This window comes from Mytilus galloprovincialis, chromosome 7 (genome assembly GCF_965363235.1).
Source record: "Mytilus galloprovincialis chromosome 7, xbMytGall1.hap1.1, whole genome shotgun sequence".
NCBI lineage: Eukaryota > Metazoa > Mollusca > Bivalvia > Mytilida > Mytilidae > Mytilus > Mytilus galloprovincialis.
Window position 1 is genome coordinate 25,126,563 of NC_134844.1, and position 19,481 is coordinate 25,146,043.

Sequence of the window (19,481 nt, forward strand, 5' to 3'; positions counted from 1 at the left end):
CGAAAATGAACGTACTGCTATACTAAGAAAATTATAAATGAACCAGAATTAAAAAAAACAACTATAAAACAAAGCATACAAGTCTAACAAAGGCAAGAGATTCATGACTTGGGACAGCCGCAAAATGCAGATGTAAAGTTATTACTTAAATGCCTTTAAATAAGAATTTTGATTATGTTAAAATATAGAAACATTAAAGCAGTAAAGGCATTTTTTGCCAAAAATGACAATTAACAGTACACCAAGATTTGTATGTCATATATTAATATAAGAATTTTGTTTGTAGGTGGAAATACATCCTTATTTCTCAAACCGAAAGCTTGTGGATTTCTGCTTGTCAAAAGGCATAACAGTTACGGCTTATGCACCTCTAGCGAACCCAGATAGTCCTTTGTAGGTAACATGGTCCATGCAAACTGTTTTCCATGATAACATAATATAACTACAATTAGAGATAGACCGGTGATATAGAAATAAATTATCTGATTGATAGAACATTTTTTTGTTAAAAGAAATTAGATATTGACATTGAACTTTTATTAAATCGTTTAAGAACTTATAAAATCAATGTGTTGTTACGTGAAATATAAACAACACAAACGCGCGCATTTTAATTTTGTGCTGGTCATACTTAGATAAATAACATTATGACCTTTTAATAGTGAGGGTCATGCATGAAAAGTAACTATAATAACCCCGAATTAGTGATTACTTGTATGTCAATATATATCTCATTTGAAATTAAAAAATATGCAGAACTTAAATAGTTGAAAGTTTATATTCATAATATAGGCGAACGGGGAAAGAACCCAGTATATTTGACGAACCTGTTCTTAAGGATATTGCTCAGAAGAAAGGCAAAACCATAGCCCAGGTAAAATGAATTATGATTCAGGGCGAGGAGAATTAATTACCAAAAAAAATGCAATATAAGCTATCAAATTAAGACAGCTATAGCAATATTATAAAATATTATTTTTAGTACTGCCATTTATAAAGGCTGATTCCTGAGGAAAAACACAGCAATGGTATCACAGTTTAGGAGTTTTATATGTACAAACTAATATCTAGTATAATATTTGGAATTTGAACGTTATTTTAGAGTAAATTACAAAAAAAATCTATAGAAAATTTAAGAACCAAAAACGTATTATGAAATTCCTATTTTCAGCTGATATATTATATGCCAAACAAATCGGACGATTTTAAATATAATACGTTTCAGAAAATCTTACGTGAATAAACTCATCATTATCATTGATACCGTGACATTAGTTGTGCATGCCATCCGCGAGTTTCTTCGACAACAGACTCAGTGATGTTTGAATACAAAAAATTAAAAAGAGGCTAAAATAACATGCATATCATGTTTGTGCGATATGAATATGAGTCCTTCTTTGTACAAGCAATAATGGGCTGGCTCACAAAGTGATAATAATTTAAATGAAGACATGACACCCATACTCAGACACATTATCCTAGCGGAACCCACTGTATATATAAGAAGATGTGGTATGAGTGTCAATGAGACAACTCTCCATTCAAGTAAAAATGTGTAAAAAATAAAACAAGTACAGGTCAAAGTACGCCTTTCAACATGGAACATTGGCTCACACCTAACAGAAAGCTATAAAGGGTCCCATAATGACTAGTGTGAAAGTATGCAAACAGGAAAACCACATAACAAACGACAAGCACTGAACAACAAGCTCCGGACTTAGGACAGGTGCATACAAATGTAGCGGGTTTAGACGTTTAATATGTTACCTCCACCCGAGACAGTATTGTAACATTAACAGTATGCGTTAGTCTGAAATATCAAGGTTACGGGCTTAGTGGAGAGATACGATCCCTTGACATTCCTCACTCGAGCTTCCACGTGTGATTTTAATTGTTAAAGTGGACGAGTATGTTAGATATAAAAATAATGATCTAAAAAATACAGAATAAGCAGATCCAATATCAATTGTATATTTTTTGCAGGTTGTTTTGAGATTCATATTACAGCGCAATATCATTGTGATTCCAAAATCAGTTACTCCGTCTAGAATCAAGGAGAATTTTGATGTGAGTAGATCATGTAAGATCAAAATGTTTAAGATTGAAGATATGGGAGTGCCAGTGACACAACGGATGTGTTGAATTGTCATGAAACAATTTTTGTGTCTAAATCCTTCGTATGAAAAGCATGGACAATTACTCACACATTTATATTGCATTTAAAAATTAAGTTCTGTAATCGTATAACCATTTTTATAGGTAATAAAATCAAAGTAAATTACAGTTTAGCTCACAAATCGAATTTCAAATACGTGTTTTCTACCAAAATGTTTTATATACTGTCAGTTTTTTTTTTTTTTTTTTTTTTTAGATCAAAGCATCTTTGTAGTAATTTGTTTTTCTTAAATCAGTTAAGATTTTTTTTTATAGAAAATGTCTATTACTGATTTCACAGTTTCTTGTATTCATTTATCGAGCTCACTTATCACAGGAATCAGAACATATATTGTACAAATATATTTCCTTTTTAAAATGCACTTCAATGATCAATTCGCAATTCAAAATAATTTTATCCTCATGAACAAGACAGTAGAAACCTATCGACATTTATTTTACTTCTTATCATACTTTCAGAAAAAAAAATATTAGAGTTATCTTCTTCAGGTGTTCCCTTTTTCGTTGTCACCAGACGAGATGGAACAAATATGGACATTAGATAAACATCCCCGTTTATTTACAGAGAAGTGGTAAGGTTCAATATGTATTTTCATCATAAAAAAGTGTATTTCTTTTTCTTTGCTACATTACCCTTCCAAATTCAAAAACTTAATAATATCGTTTGATGACAAAATCATATGCAGCAATTATTGATTCTTCTTTTTTGTAATCATACAATCGTTCTTTCTGTTAATTTAATAAGCAATCACACAACATTACTAACAAAGTCGCAAAAGATAGCATTCCAATACAACTAGAGGTCATCAGATGGTCAAGTTTCTCTTATCTTGTGACAGGTTCCCCATTGTCTATTGTACTTTGTCTTTGTTTCGATGAAGCAAACTATTCTTTCTTATTTTGCAATTGACGATTTCTTCTTTTGTAGAGTACACAAATACATCTATCATATAAATCAATATACTATTTTTTATCATCTGATCATTTGTCCCCTGTATTCAATTAGTTGTATAAAGTCATCGACAAACTTTTTACCAAGTCCTCTTTACTATCAGAATAAGGGTTTTAAGCATTCTTTCAAAATTTCAAAAAAACTCCGTTTGAAGTGATCCTTTTAAGCAAAATAAGTCATGTGTTTCTTTTATTCTTATTTGCATATACTATAACACTAACTGATCATATTCTATTGCAGGGCAAGTGGGCATCAAGAGTATCCATTCCATGCAAAATTCTAAGGGACTTTTTCTTTTACCACTTATTCTAACCGGATGACAATACAGTTGTATTTTCATTTTATTATTTTATTCCTCTCTATATCTGTATCAATAATAAAAATAAATGAAGTTGGACGTCGACAATTTAAAAGCAAACAATTTACACTCTGGAAATACAATTGAGAATGGAAATGGGGAATGTGTTAAAGAGACAACAACCCGACCATAGAACAGACAACAGCAGAAGGTCACCAATAGGTCTTCAATGCAGCAAGAAACTACCGCACCTGGAGGAGTCCTTCAGCTGGCCCATAAACAAATATATATACTAGTTCAGTGAGAATGGACGTCATACATGCTTATTTTACATTTCGAAACATACGAAATGATGTGTTCTCGATATTTCCTATTTTTATATAAAAACGGGACCCTGTCCCTGATGAATTTGTATTTGTATCAATCTTTTGTAAGCGACTATGTAATCACATGAAAACAAAGACACAACATTTCTTTGTCCTGCACTTTCGCAGGCAATCACTTAGTTACATCGATGTTTTGGAACAACTGAAAAGTGTTTACATATTTTAGAGAATGAAAGGGAGAACAAATTAAGAACAGAGAAAAATGTCGAAAGATGAGAAAATAATGAGCAAACGAAAATTGGATGAAGAACATGTGCTGAACATTAAAAAAGAGAATTGAATAATTGGCAAACAAAAGTAGAATTAAGTCTTATTAATTTTATTATAAAAAATGAGATCCTAAACCCCCACCAAGACTCTCATTTTGTCAATGCCAAAGGTGGTGCCATTTATAAATTAGCAAATGATACCAATTGCAATGTGAATGACACGTGTTTCTGAAATATTCATTTAACTTTAATTAGAGACAGTCAAGCTTAAATGTTCCGAAAGCAAAATATATAAACCGTTTATCGCTTAAACATGTGTACTTTGAAATCAACATTTGTGGGGGCATTTTTTGGCATTTGGTGTTAAGATTGTTCAGACTTGCACTATTTAAAATTTATTTCATACTTCTAATTAGCTATTGCACGATGTCAGAGAAAGCTTAATATAAATACCTGTCCGTTTCTGATAAAACCTGAAAGTCTATTTATCACGATTTCACATTAATATCTTTAAATTTTCTTCTTAAGTTATTTCATCAAAGCGAACTTACTAAGGATTCTCAACAAATAATTCACAGCTCATGCGTTTGTCCTTTTTACACTAGTTACATTTCTTATTCATAGATATTGCATGGGATATTCAGATCAAATAAGATATATAACTTATTTACAATATTCTTGATATTTTTCATATTTGTTCCATCAAAATTGTTAATCCATCTTAAATGATGTATTCTCGTCAGTACTAATTTTCCGAAGATTTGACCTGTTTTGTCTTTAGTCAATTATATGATAGACATCAACACGCATATGAAGGATCTATTAATTTATAAACTGTTAAAAGATTTTATATGGACATCCTTTAAGACAAACATTGTCAAATGTATCTCATAGAATATATGAATAATGGAAGACAAAACAGTTAGCTGTTTCGAGGAATACTAATTGCACACATATTTATCAACACAAGTCAGCTTTAAGTTGAAACTGATGGAGAAAGGTGTTTTAAGCGAAGTCCGAGGGTATCACCATTCTTGGACAAGAATCATTGACTGTTATGTAATTCCTATAGCTGCTATAATAGTGATTATAACAAGCGTTTTTGTTATTGTTATTTATTGCAAGGAATACAGGACGTCGAAAAACAAAATTAGAAAAGTTGCCAGTCTTATTTATTCTGCTATCGGACTATCTAACATAACGGCTATTTTACCCAAAGCGATCATCCATACATATGCATTCACATATGGAAACATTAAAATGTTCGTTCCACTTAATCTCTGTAGATCTTGGTATTTCGTGCAGGAATTCACAAAAGTGCCTCATTGTGCTTCCATTTTGTTTGTTACACTTTTATCGTTACAACGATACCAGATTATAAAGCATCCTTTTGTTGGATCTCAAAAATGGACCGTGAGTAAAACAATAAGCAAAATAATCCTTGTGTTGATAGTTTCAACGTTAGTATCGATTATTTCTTTCGTTGGATCTGAACTAGTACCATATCATGTTGAATTTAAAGAGAATACAACGGCTAGCAATAGTAGTTTCATTACGTGTCATGCACATTTTGCTAGTTGGTTAGGCAGTTATGGGATGGAAGTTGCCATTTTTATTATGATTTTGAAAATTGCTACCATTATTTTGCCCTCTTGTTTAATTATACTTTACTGTGATATTTCTCTTATCATATATCTGAAAATGATTACAAGAGTTCACCATGTCATGACACATGCTTCTAAAACAGTGATCCACCATGTTGTGAAAGACAGCTTCAAATCTGTTCCAAATAAACACGACCAACAGGAAGATCATCCTCAAATTCTACTCATACTTATTTTGTCGTTAGTAGTGTTTATTGTGGAGATTCCTTACACCGTATTTATGTGTTTCCAGATTTATTATTGGACTCTACCATCGCATGAGTCTTTTACGTTTTTTAGAATCGGTCCGGTAAGAAATGCAATTGATTTATCAGTAGTACTTAGTTACCCAGCACTTTTCCTTGCATCTTGTATTACAAGTCAAAGATTTCGATTTATGTTTCGAAATTTGTTTAAATGTAAAAAATGTTGTTTGAGAAATGTTCAAAATTAAAAATTACCCTTTAATAGATAGTCATGTAGATATACATATTATAAATGTCTGTCATAGTGATAGTAAATGATATTGGAACAAATAAAGGCAATAGTTGTATACCGCTGGTCGAAATTCATAAATCAATTGGAGAAAAAAGAATCCGGGTTACTAACTAAAACAGATGGAAACACATCAAATATAAGAGAAGAACATCGACACAACAGAAACAATAAAATGCAACACACAAAGAAACGAACTATATGATAACAACTGCCATTTTCCAAAATAGATATACTTTATATTTGATAATTTTAAAATCAAATCTGATATTTCTGTGAAACAAAAGTGGTCCTACACACCCATAATTTTATGGTATATCAATAATAATAGAGCTATTCATTTATAACCACCTTATGTAAACGGGTTATAGTTATTATGTTGTGCAGTCGTTGTATGTGACATTTGGTTTTTTTAAAGAACATTGGATCGCTAAATTATAATTTGCCGCAGGACAAGGGTATATAAAACAGAAGATGTGGTATGATTGCCCATGAGACAACTATCCACAAAAGACCAAAATGACACAGACATCAACAACTATAGGTCACCGTACGGCCTTCAACAATGAGCAAAGCCCATACCGCATAGTCAGCTATAAAAGGCCCCGATAAGACAATGTAAAACAATTCAAACGGGAAAACTAACGGCCTTATTTATGTAAAATAAAATGAACGAAAAACAAATATGTAACACATAAACAAACGACAACCACTTAATTACTCTATTTCTTGGATTTCCTTCATGTAAATCGTGGTCAGTTTGCTCTAGATATTGCGCAATATCAATTATCTCATACTCTTAATATGTGGATGCATTTTTTCATGACAGTGTCACATATATTAGTGTAGTATGGTCCGATTTATATGTAAGCAGGTTTATTAATTTGATCTTGCAACGCGCACATATTGGATACGATCTAGTTTTCTATTTGTTTGCACTTGTGATTTTGTTATCTATAACTATGTAACATTTATATGTAATAAAAAAACAGCTTTTCAAAAATACCAAGTTTATTTGTTTTTTACGTTAGACACGAATCATGTCTACAATAGACTCGCAGTGACGCTAGATATAAAAGTTGAAGTAAAAATAGAGAAAAATTGAGTTTTTAAATGTTAAGATTTTATAAAGATAACACTGTTCACGTACCGATTATTATGCCATGTCATTTTATATATTTGTTGATGGAGAATATGAGTATAGACCTAGTTGGAAGTTGGGAATGTTATCAAACATAAATAGAATATATGCAACCGTACAACATTTAGATTACAGTTAATTAGAATTGAAACATACTAAACTATAATATTTAAGGAATCTAAAATTAACCTCATTACTCTTCTAATACTGTATTGCAAGTCACTATTATTGTATTATGAATCAAAACAAGAAATTACAACCACATATTTATCAGTTATAATGATGGTCATAAATTTGTCATTGCATAGTTTGATCGTTCTTCAATGAAATACAGAATTATACAAGTCAATTTTTTCTTTAATAGGTTCAAAAGTGTTCGATTCGCTAATCAGTGATATAAAACATGCAATCGAAGTATTTATACTCTTAGCCTAGTATTACTATGTGTTATATTTGTAACTTAAATCACAATGCATATCATAGTTGTTTATTATTGTGTATTGATGAATTGACTTGCGTGAAAATACGGATGTTTGATTAAAATTTGCTGATATAAAATGTTAGAAATTATTTTAGAAGGAATATACCTTTCTTATGCAAACCTCTAAATCCGCGTCAGACTATGGCTATACTTAGGTTTGATTCGTTCTACAACCTTTGTATTTAGATGTTAATTTTTTTTTATTGTATCATTGAAGAGACATTCGTAGTCGAAATGTGCGCATCTTCATAATACATATGTTCATCATAATTATAATTTAACTGTTAACAAAACTTTGAATTTTTGAAAAAAAACACTAAAGCTTTTCTACCACAGGAAAAACTTACCTTAGATGTATTCGGCAAAACTTTAATGAATTTTGGATCCTCAATGCTCTTCAACTTTGTACTCTATTTGGCCTTATAAACATTTTTTGATTCGAACGTCATTGATGAGTCTTTTTTTAGAAACGCGCGTCTGGCGTAAATATAAAATTTCGATCCTTGTTTCTATGATGAATTTACTTGTACAATATTAAAATTGTTTCCGTTTACTAGAATGGAATTTATAGTCCACACCACTATTAGTTGATTGTAAATCGCAGATGATAGAACCAAAACCAGTAGCCAATAATTTGGAACTGTCGTAAAAATACGAATATTTTATGATTACAAATTGCTTTAATTAATTTTGCGGAAATTATTTTAAATTAAATAATGTACCTCCCTCATGCATACCTCAGATTCTGCGTTAGAATGTGACTATACTTAATGTCCTATTTCGTTTTATACGTTTTACAACCTTTGTATTATGCTTTGGATATCAAAATATGTTTGCCTCAAGCATTAATGAAGAGACATTAGTTGTCGAAAAAATACGCAACTGGTTCATTAAAATTGGTACCGTTTATATTATTTATTTTAATCATGTGATTAATATTGTTTTGAGAAAACTGTATTGAACCTTTGCTTAATCCAAATGAGTTAAATTATTTAAATAAAATAGTTATCAAAGGTACCAGGATTATAATTTAGTACGCCAGACGCGCGTTTCGTCTACATAAGACTTATCAATATCACTATTCTTATTAAACATGTTCATGTGCCCGTAAATTGTTTTCTCGTGTCATATATATTTAATGTTTGTTATTTGTAAAATTTGCCATTGACAGTTTTTGTTATATCTATCCACAAACTCCTGTAATCATCATGCCTTTATCGTACATTTACAGAGACATTCACGCAACATTGGTTTTAGATACTATTTATCGCTATTTTGTGCATTGTTCCTCTGATCGTTTTTTTGTGATAATTTTTCATATCATGCTATTCGCTTGAGATGGAAAATCATCGCTAGAAACTAAGAAGGCACGTGGCGTTGCTAAAGAATATGACATGAAATTGACACGTCGTCATAGGTAAAATAGCGATAAACAGATTATCATTGGTCATCTCAACTCGATTGCATTTCATTTGAGATGATCAACGATAATCTATAAATATATGCCAGATATGATTAGATTGATTAATAAACGTATGAACGAGTTCATAGTGCAGAACAAATTTACTTGAGATAACAATATAGAAGGGTCTCGATGGTTGGGGTCATTTCTAAACAGTTCTAATTTTTTCAGGCCATTGATCTCTTTTCTCTCCAGTATTCCTCATTCTTTATATTTAAGCATAAAGTGATAATTGGCTATTAATTTTTTTGGCTATTTGTCTGTATTTTTTTTTTGTCGTTTATTTTATTTACTTGTGTCAATTAAATTGCATATTTTTCTCTATTCTGTAAACCCCATCAAGACCCCATTAAGACCCCCTTATACAATTCATTAAGTACAGTGGAGTCTTAAATGTTTGTAAACCAAATACATAAAACTGTTCATAGCTTTCAAGAGAAGCTTGGACTCTTGATGAAATTTGTAACAAGCAAGATTTAATGAATAAGGATAATTATGTTGATAAAAAAAAACGCTGTTCATATCTTTAAAACACAAGTGACCTTAGAATGTTTTCCGGTTATAATTATCTAAACCTCGCACAATTTACTTTAATTAGTTGATGCCATTCTTATTTCATTTAGACGGCTTCTTTCAAGCTATTATATGATTTCAGAGTAAGCTTATTAACAAACCACGTATTGTTTTAATTACAAATCTATTTTACACGCATTGATATATTTGTTTTTTCTATAATATTCTTTCATCGAGGTGCATTTACTTCAGATTCATAACATATCGTTCCCAATTTGTGCAACTATTATTTTTTGGGGGATAATATTACATATATTTTTGATAGATATTGGAAGATTTGATAAAATCAAATGAGCTATGAATCATTTCCGATGTCCGTGATGTATTTCATAAATAGTGGATCACAATAGTTAATCATTCTTAGATGGTATGTTCTCATTCAATACTAATTTTCTACGGATTCGACCTATTTTGTCTTTAGTCCATAATATGATAGACATCAACACGCAACATTCATTAATTAGAAGGTTTCATAGAAATCCTTTAGGACATTGGCAAATGCATCTGCAAGAATATATGAATACAGAAGCACAAACCATTAACAAATATTTAGAAGAATACGGTTTACTTATATACACTTGAAATTATTAGTTGGAAAAGATGGGGAAAGGGATTCTAAGCGAAGTACGAGAATATCACTGTTCGTGGACACGAATAATTGACTGTTTTGTAATTCCTATAGTTGCCGTTATAGTGGTTATAACAAGTGCATTTGTTATTGTTATTTACTGCAAGGAATATAGGACATCAAAAAACAGAATCAGAAAAGTTGCCAGTCTTATTTATTCTGTAATTGGACTATCTAACATTGCGGCTATTTTACCTACAGCAATACTCCACACATATGCATTCACATATGGAAACGTTAAAACATTTGTTCCATTTAATCTTTGTTGGACGTGGTTTATCGTACATGAATTTACAAAAGTGCCTCATTGTGCTTCCATTTTGTTTGTCACACTTTTATCGTTACATCGATACCAGATCATAAAACATCCTTTTGTTGGATCTCAGAAATGAACTGTGAATAAAACAAAAATCAAAATAATCATTGCATTAATAGTTTCAACATTAATATCGATTATTCCGTTTATTGGATCTGAACTAGTACCACTACAAGTGGAATGTGACGAAAATTTAACGGCCATCAATTGTAGCTTTACGACATGTCATTCCAATTTTGCAATTATGGGATGGAAGCTGCCATTTTTATCATGATTCTGAAATTTACTACCATTATCATGCCGTCTTGTTTAATTATACTTTACTGTGATATTTCTCTAATAATATATCTAAAGATGATTACAAAAGTTCATCATGTCATGACGCATGCTTCCAAAAAGGTAATCCACCATGTAGTGAAAGATAGATACCAATTGGTATCGAATAAATACGATTAACACGAAGGACATCCTCAAATTCTACTCATACTCATTTTGTCGTCGGTAGTTTTTATTGTGGAGATTCCATACGCCGTCTTTATGTTTTTTCAGATCTATTATTGGACTTTGCCATCGCATGATTCTTTTACGTTTTATAGAATCGGTCCGGTAAGGAATGCAATTGATTTAACAGTAGTACTTAGTTACCCAGCTCTTTTTCTTGCATCTTGATACAGGATACATGATACATTTTCTATCAAACCAATGAAATACTAAAAGCAATTATTATTTTAGGATGGAGATGACATGTTTCCAAAAGACAAAGATGGAAATGTTATATTCTCTGACCACGACTACGTTGATACATGGAAGGTAAATACACACAGATGTAGTAAATGTTAGTTAGTATTATTTATCATGATATTTTTGAATTATAACAAGTGTGGACACAGATAAGTGTGTATAGTATGTTTTTATATTTGAATTACAATTATCAGTAGTTTACCGATGTTGAAATCTTTTAAATCAATTAAACACATCGATATATAAATTAGATTAAAGACAAAGATAAGAAGATGTATCATAATTGCCAATTTGGTGCACCAGATCCCAAATTAACTTAGATGCCAAAGACTAAATACTTGCAGAGCTCTGACTTAGGACTATTAAGGGCCTAGCATGTGATTGTGTATTATTGAATGACGTAGCTATATTAATTGACCTCCGGATGGTTTACTAACGTGCTAGTTGCATATACACATTTTAGTAGAATTTTTTTAGTATTTCTAAATGTTGTGTTTATATTTAGGCAATGGAAGAATTAGTAGAAGCAAAACTGGTTGAAAACATTGGAATATCAAATTTTAATAAAGCTCAGACTGATGAAAAATGCGAGAATAAAACCATGTAATATGCAGGTATATGTTTGTTTTAAATATATAGTAGTATCATTTGGTTCAACTGTTTTTTTTTTTCATTTAGAATTTGAATTCAATTGAGAAAATTATACAAATGTTCACATGAAATAAGAAATATAATGACATTGTTCACATGGGTACACATAGTTGACAGGTTTGCCAAGCTGTTATACAATTTTCTTTTTAAATCATTTGACTTTTTTAGTCATTATATTATATTATATTTGATTTGATTTGATTTTTTTATTTATTCATCCATTTTTTTCTCTCTGTTAGATCGAAATACATCCATATTTTTGCAATAAAAAATTAGTTGAGTTCTGCCAATCAACTGGAATGTCAGTGACAGCATATGCACCCATGGGAAATGCAGGAAGAACTTGGTAAGCAATATGTCAAGTGAATTAACTGAATACCGAAAAAGGAAAAATACAAACAACAGAAACACAAACCATAGGGAAAATATTAAGCAATATGAACTCTAACCAAAACAAAAAGGGTGCATTCAGGTGATTCGTAAGGATAATCAGTTTCTACTCCACTGAACTAGTGACAACCGTCCTGTTTCTCATGTTTACTCATGCCAAATTTGTGACAAACAGTTGCAAGTGAAATTCTAGAAGAATATTCTAAATTTAAAATTTCAGGTTTCAGTTAATTGTAGCTCTTATCATACTTTCCCTTTTTTCTGTTCCACAAAAAATTGTATTTCAGGAAAAGTGCAGATGAGCCAATCATATTTGATGAACCAGTTTTGAAAGAAATTTCAAAAGCAAAGGGAAAATCTATTACACAAGTAAGCTTCCTGATACAACTTATATACTGTGAATTCAGAAATGTATGCATGCATTTATTATTGCGAACCTTCGTTTACTGGCAAAATGGGAAATCTTACTTATAAGATTGCAATAATGTTATGAAAGAAAACCTCAACGGAAACTGGAAACTGTGACATTTTTTCGAATTATTAAAATACATAGCAATGAGTTTTTCTCAATAAGTGAAATGAGGAGATGTTGAATATGAGTCATCCATTGCATAAAAAAAATCTCAACTGTTACAGTGCCTATATTTTTGTATACACAACATTGGTTACTAGAATATGTTTAAACAGCTGCGTCCGAGACGAACCATTGGGTAATCCAAAAGTATTAACAGTTTGAAAATAGAGAATGTAACAAGTAAAAAAGAAAACCACAAAAAACCACAACAGAACAGTCAAACCCGTTTAGAACAATTTTATAATAATTTTACATGAAGTTTATGGTCGTCTAATAAAAAAATCAACATTTTGCTGGTGTACTGTAAGTCCCCGAGGGTATCATAAACTCAACATTCTGTGCTTCGATAATGACATGATTTTTTTTTTTATATACATGTATTTTCTTAAATGTTCCTTGAATTGTTAAGAAAAAAGATTCTAACTATCTGATTAAAAGTTGACATTAATTTTGACGAATTTGACTACGTGTATGGCCCTTTTTGTCTTATAGCTCTTAACATGTGATTAGGTCATATGCATCACTGGTTTTCAAAATGTTTGGGCTTGAACATTTCTGGTGAGGGTAAATGCAGAATAGTTTTGTACTCGCGATATTAATCAAAGTACTGAAATACTGAACATCGGATGACCACAAGTTCTTGTGGATGGTCAAAATCACTTGTCTCAGAAAATAATCACATATCTCTTTACCTTAAACTGAGATTAATGTACAGAGAATTATTTTTTTCTGAGACAAGTTTGTGTGTGGATGACGAATAAATGACTGGAAATTCAACTTCACCGTAATAACTATTATGTTGTAGTGATACAAATCGGTATGTATACACTGATTTGTTTTTATCTATTATATTGAAATAACAGTTGCATGTATATATGATTTCCATCCATTTGTATATCATTCTATTGTACTATTCTACTTATGATAGTGCAATGCAAGTGCAAATTATATTTATTCGAACCGGAAGTCCGCTTACGATATTGAGAATATTGTGTCAGGTTCCCAGACTATCGGTATGTGTGCATTGATATAATCAATGATTTTTTACTTACATATATATATAATTATTGCATAAAGAAATCGTTAGTACCCTTACATAAAGGATAAGGATATTTTGACTTCATTCCTGTATATATCTTACAATAGTTTTCAATTTAGACTCGTGTATATATATACGTCATAGAAGTTATTATAACGTAATGTATCCAAGCAATGTAATTGTTGTTTCAATGTTGTAATTTATTCCAATGAAGAAGGAACGAGGAAAGGTAACACACGGCCACTGAAAGCTTTATTTTTGTAGAGCCCAGATGGTCGTGTGGTCTAGCGGGACGGCTGCAGTGCAGGCGATTTGGTGTCACGATATCACAGTAGCATGGGTTCGAATCCCGGCGAGGGAAGAACAAAAAAATTGCGAAAGCAAATTTACAGTTCTAACATTGTTGGGTTGATGTTTAGACGAGTTGTGTATATATATATATATATATATATACTACAAACCATTTTCATATATTAATTAACAATAATATTTTAATCAGTATTCATTCAAGAGATTTATTTATATCAAACGATAACGAATGTTATTTTGCACTAGTTTATGTGCGCGTATTTTTCATGTTTATAGATCGGTTAAAATCCCAAAAATAATTTGCATAATTTATGCATTAATGGCAAATTTAGGCAAGGTCAACTCGATGTAAAAAAGTTATTTTCATTAAGAACTGGAAAATAAATGACTTAGTGAATAACAGATTTACAATTTACAGTTCTTTCAATTGCAATTCTGAATTATGTTGTGTTTTCTAGTTCAACACCGCTTGGTGTTTTTTTAGTAATCTTTATGCATAGGCTAAGTTGTGAAGTAATATAAACATACTTGTACCTGCTCCTCCGCGATAAGCAAATGCAACTTTTAAATTTGTTTTGTCATAGTACAAAGCATGGTAGCAATTGCCATTACGTTTGTTCTATATGTGTATGCAATATTATGCATCTTATTAACATATAAGCGTGTTTCTCTCGTGGTTCAGATTCAAACCTTGTTAATATTTAGACGGATGCACTGGTATTTAGTAACATTATTGCAGTTCTCGTTTCGTCTTTGTAAGCCATACAAGTGAACAGTTTCAATATGCATTATGAAACACAGTAGCTATTGTTGCACGAATAGCCCCGACCTCCTCCTAAACAAGTTTGCAATTTCTTCGATGCACAACGTCGATATTAATCACCTACAAGCAGGAACATATATATTGATATAGTAATGTTCCCAGCTACAAGTAAATACAAACTGTAAACTGGACCAGTACTAGCGATATACTTGGCTCTTCTATTAAGCATTGCCTTACAAAAGAGGACGAAAGATACCAGAGGGACAGTCAAACTCATAAATCGAAAAATATACAACATGTCCGGTGTTATATTGATTATTTTCAATTTAATTTCAGGTCGTATTAAGGTTTCATCTTCAAAGAAATTTGGTGGTAATACCAAAATCTGTCACACCAAGTAGAATTAAGGAAAATTTTGATGTAAGTATGACATTCACTATAATAGAATTCTGATCATATGTTGTAGCTGAACAGTAGTTGTTTGAAAAAAGTGTATTCACATAATTTTATTGATATCAGAAACATCGTCGAAAGCATAAACATGATAAAACAGATCATTCGAGATTAAAAAATTGATAAAAAATTGATATTCGACCTCAAAATCTAAATTAAAACTAAAAAAAAATTGAGTCGATAAGTATCAAATTTTTCCAACATTCAAAATCAATGATTAATATAGAAAATCAGGAAAAGCTTTAAGACCAATGAAAGTATTCTGTTATATATCTTGCAGATACATATATGTGTATGTTCTTGTTGTTCAATAACAAGTAGAGTATATGACTTTAGTTGAGGGACAGAAAGACCTTTTCGGGATATAAGGAATTAGGAATTAACACATGTCGAGACTATTGAATTAATGATTAGTTTTTTTCGAGATACTGGAGAGAATGTTGCCTGTTTAATGTGTTTGAGCTTTTGATTTCAGTGCCATTGGATTGGAACTTTCCTTTTTTAATTTTCCTCGGAGTTCAGTATTTTTGTGATTTTACTTTTTTAATTTCTTGCATAATTCAGGATGGCATTCCACTTACCACCCCTCTAAGATGTATACAGGAATGAATTCAAAATATCCTTATCCTTTGTGTAAGGGTACTAACGGTTTTATGAAAAATTGGGGTCGGTAAAGATATTTAAATGTTACAAAAAATAAAATGAATTGACATTTTATTTTACGTATTTTGTAGGTTTTTAGTTTCAGTCTTACGGATGAAGAAATGGAGAAAATTTGGTCATTGAACAAAAATCTACGTTTTTATAGTGAACCTATGTGAGTTTTATGTTATGTTTGAGTTTATTATCATTAGAAGGGATTACATTTCCTATGAGTGTACACGTATAACTTAAAGAGTTCATCATTCTGAATCGTGATTATTAAAAGCAGGAGAGCGATGGCGTTGTCAGTTTATTTATGACTTATTAGTTTAAATTTCCCTTCGGCATCTTCCGCCTCTCTAATATAAAAGTTCACAATACTAGTAACTGACTTTGAAGGTAAAATTCTAAGCCCTAGCTAGAGGCATTATATTTTTCCATCTGTGCGTTCGCCCGTTCGTCCATACGTGCATCTGTACGTCTGTTCGTCTCGGAATTGGTGTCCGTTATTTTACTTCAGTTTGTCTCAACCAAAAAATATGAGACTAATACACAATGCTGATTATCACAAAAGTTTGAATTTGGGGCTGGCCGTTTCACTTTTCTAGAGTTATGCCCTTTTCAAATGTAAAAAAAAATCCTGATACTTTCCTTTTCCCTCTGTAACTTAAGTTTGCCTCAACCAAATGTTTTGAATCTTATACACAATGCTTATTATCATACGACACAAAAATCAACAAAAAAAGTTGAATTGTGGTGGCGTCACTTATACCATTCTTTATTAATATCCCTTTATAAAGGTATATGCAAGAGGGGGCATCATCTGTGTCCCATGAACGTATTCCACATTTATTTTTTATTTGAAATAAAAATAAGTTCTAAATAAAACTATTACCTCATACGTGAAACAGATTATAAAATTTACAATAAAAAATACTTGAATGAAAGCTTAAAAGAGAAGACCAGGAGGTACCGAAAATCTTAAAAGTTTCAACAAAAACACTAAGTTATCAATCTAAGCAATCGCTTGCGTTCACACAACCTCAATATCGGACTTCGGTTATGCGCTCTGGGTAATGTAATACACAGTAACAGGGTCAATCATCTTTTTTGCTCCAAAATACCAGAAAGTTGTAGTAACTAGTTGATATGTACATATTGTATGCGTTAGTATTTCCATGTTTATGTAGTTATATCCTATTCAATAATCTCTCTCTGAATATAATACATGTGTAAATAGGTTGACTTCCCTTGAGTGATGCAATATTATTTGATTTGTTTAAATATATCTTATATGGGGTTCGTGTTGTTTATTCTTTAGTATTCTATGTTGTGTCATGTGTACTATTGTTTGTCTGTTTGTCTTTTTAATTTTTAGCCATGGCGTTGTCAGTTTATTTTCGATTAGTAAAAATGAGTTTGACTGTCCTTTTGGTATCTTTCGTCCCTCTTTTACAGAAATTACTGTGCGAACGACACATGATTCGGGAATAATAACCTTCATTGAGTACGCTTCATATCTAAAGTTTGTAAAGACAGATACATACAACTTTCGAGTAGGCAATTAACTTTCAATTATAATGGAGTCAAAGCTTAGTTGTATTAAAAGAACATTGTTTTGATAGAATTACATGTTTCGAAATTTGTCTAACTTAATTTACACATGGGCTAAAATAACGTGTTCTTTTGATGTATTTCGAACAAATGTATAAATTTGAATTTTCACGTGAGTTAATAAGATTCATATGAATCTCACGTGAAAGTAACATGTAAATTTTTACGTGAGTGTTATGTATAAGCTCGTTTGATGTGAACCCCACGTGAGTTTTAGGTGAGATTCATGTGAAATTTACGTGAGCAAATTTTCCTCTTGATGTGTTTCAAGTGAGAGCATATAGTTTGCATTACAACAACACTGCTTATCACAATTTTATTAAACAAGATTTACATGTTATTTTTATATTTTAGTGCCAAATATCACAAGTACTATGCATTCCACGACGAATATTGAAGATGTGATCACACTAAACTGGAGTGGTATTTACTGGTTTGAGATGTTTTTTTTTTGTAAAAAATAAAATCATTTAGGCTTATTATATTGTATTATTGTTTACTGTTTGTCGACTGATAGTGATTCTATTGATATTTTAGTATGTAAATAGATGTAGAATGTCTGACAATGAGACAAATATCCACTTATTCCCAAATAAAAAGGGTCACGAAAGGGGAGACCTTCCACCTAAAGACTATCGACATTTCTAAGGGAACATGTTGCATCATGATCTTTTTGATAAACATTAGAACGCGGCTGAAAGCTAATGCGTAAAACAAACAAAATGCATTTGAAATCTCACTTTAATGACCGATAGTTTATGAATTTTCATGAATGATTAGGAAAGAGATATTGACACTTCAGCTGTTGTGTGTCGACATTTTACCATATAAATTACTGAATGAAGTATTTTAGGGGAGTTCGCCTCTCAGTTTGAAAATAATTAACTTTTCAAAACACTAGTTTGTATTGATAAGGGATATATAAAGGAATCTAAGGAGAAAAAAAAAAGATATATAGGTCAATGTGCTTGTTTTCGAGATGTTAGCCATTGAAATTTTGGCGACAAAATATTCTCTCTTGATTTTTCATAGCTTTATCATTGATAAGTTTAGGTTCTCAAAAACTATTGACTTTTAAAAATGGCTCATCATTATAGATGTAAAAGACTCAAAAAAAAAGAAAAATGGGGTCAATTGGCATTTTTTTTTAAGGAATTCAAATGGATAAAACCAGAGGATTCCGATAATCTGACAAAAATCCCAAAACATGACAAACGAACTTCCTTAACAGGATGTCACCAGTGTAGAGACATTTTGAAACAACAATACATTATCTGTATCATAAATTCTACACCTAACATCTCTTTAGAATAAATGATAGTAATCATTTTTAGATAATTGACAAACTTGGTAAAATATTCCCGCGGAGGTTTCACTTTTATAAATTTCAAACACAACTCCAACATATCATTCGCATATACGATATCTTTAAAGCATACCACTCGCATATATGCTATCTTTAATGGGGATATGTAGTAAAATAATTAACTGAAACTTTCACTGGTTCATTAAAATATGTATACATACACTGAAACCAGGCTTTATA

General features: G+C 31.1%; 1 protein-coding gene across 1 annotated transcript in view; it reads left to right on the forward strand.

Annotated features, from left to right (window-relative positions):
• Positions 1-18,395, forward strand: part of LOC143084164 (uncharacterized) — a 40,806-nt gene extending 22,411 nt beyond the window's left edge. The window contains exons 17-27 of the mRNA XM_076260571.1: positions 287-393; positions 793-874; positions 1,984-2,067; positions 2,665-2,747; positions 3,368-3,398; positions 12,025-12,114; positions 12,391-12,497; positions 12,829-12,910; positions 15,563-15,646; positions 16,414-16,496; positions 18,290-18,395. Of these exons, the coding sequence (XP_076116686.1) occupies positions 287-393; positions 793-874; positions 1,984-2,067; positions 2,665-2,747; positions 3,368-3,398; positions 12,025-12,114; positions 12,391-12,497; positions 12,829-12,910; positions 15,563-15,646; positions 16,414-16,496; positions 18,290-18,332 (876 nt within the window). The 3' untranslated portion in view covers positions 18,333-18,395. The remainder of the gene's footprint in view (positions 1-286; positions 394-792; positions 875-1,983; positions 2,068-2,664; positions 2,748-3,367; positions 3,399-12,024; positions 12,115-12,390; positions 12,498-12,828; positions 12,911-15,562; positions 15,647-16,413; positions 16,497-18,289) is intronic.
• The last annotated feature ends 1,086 nt before the right edge of the window (positions 18,396-19,481 follow it).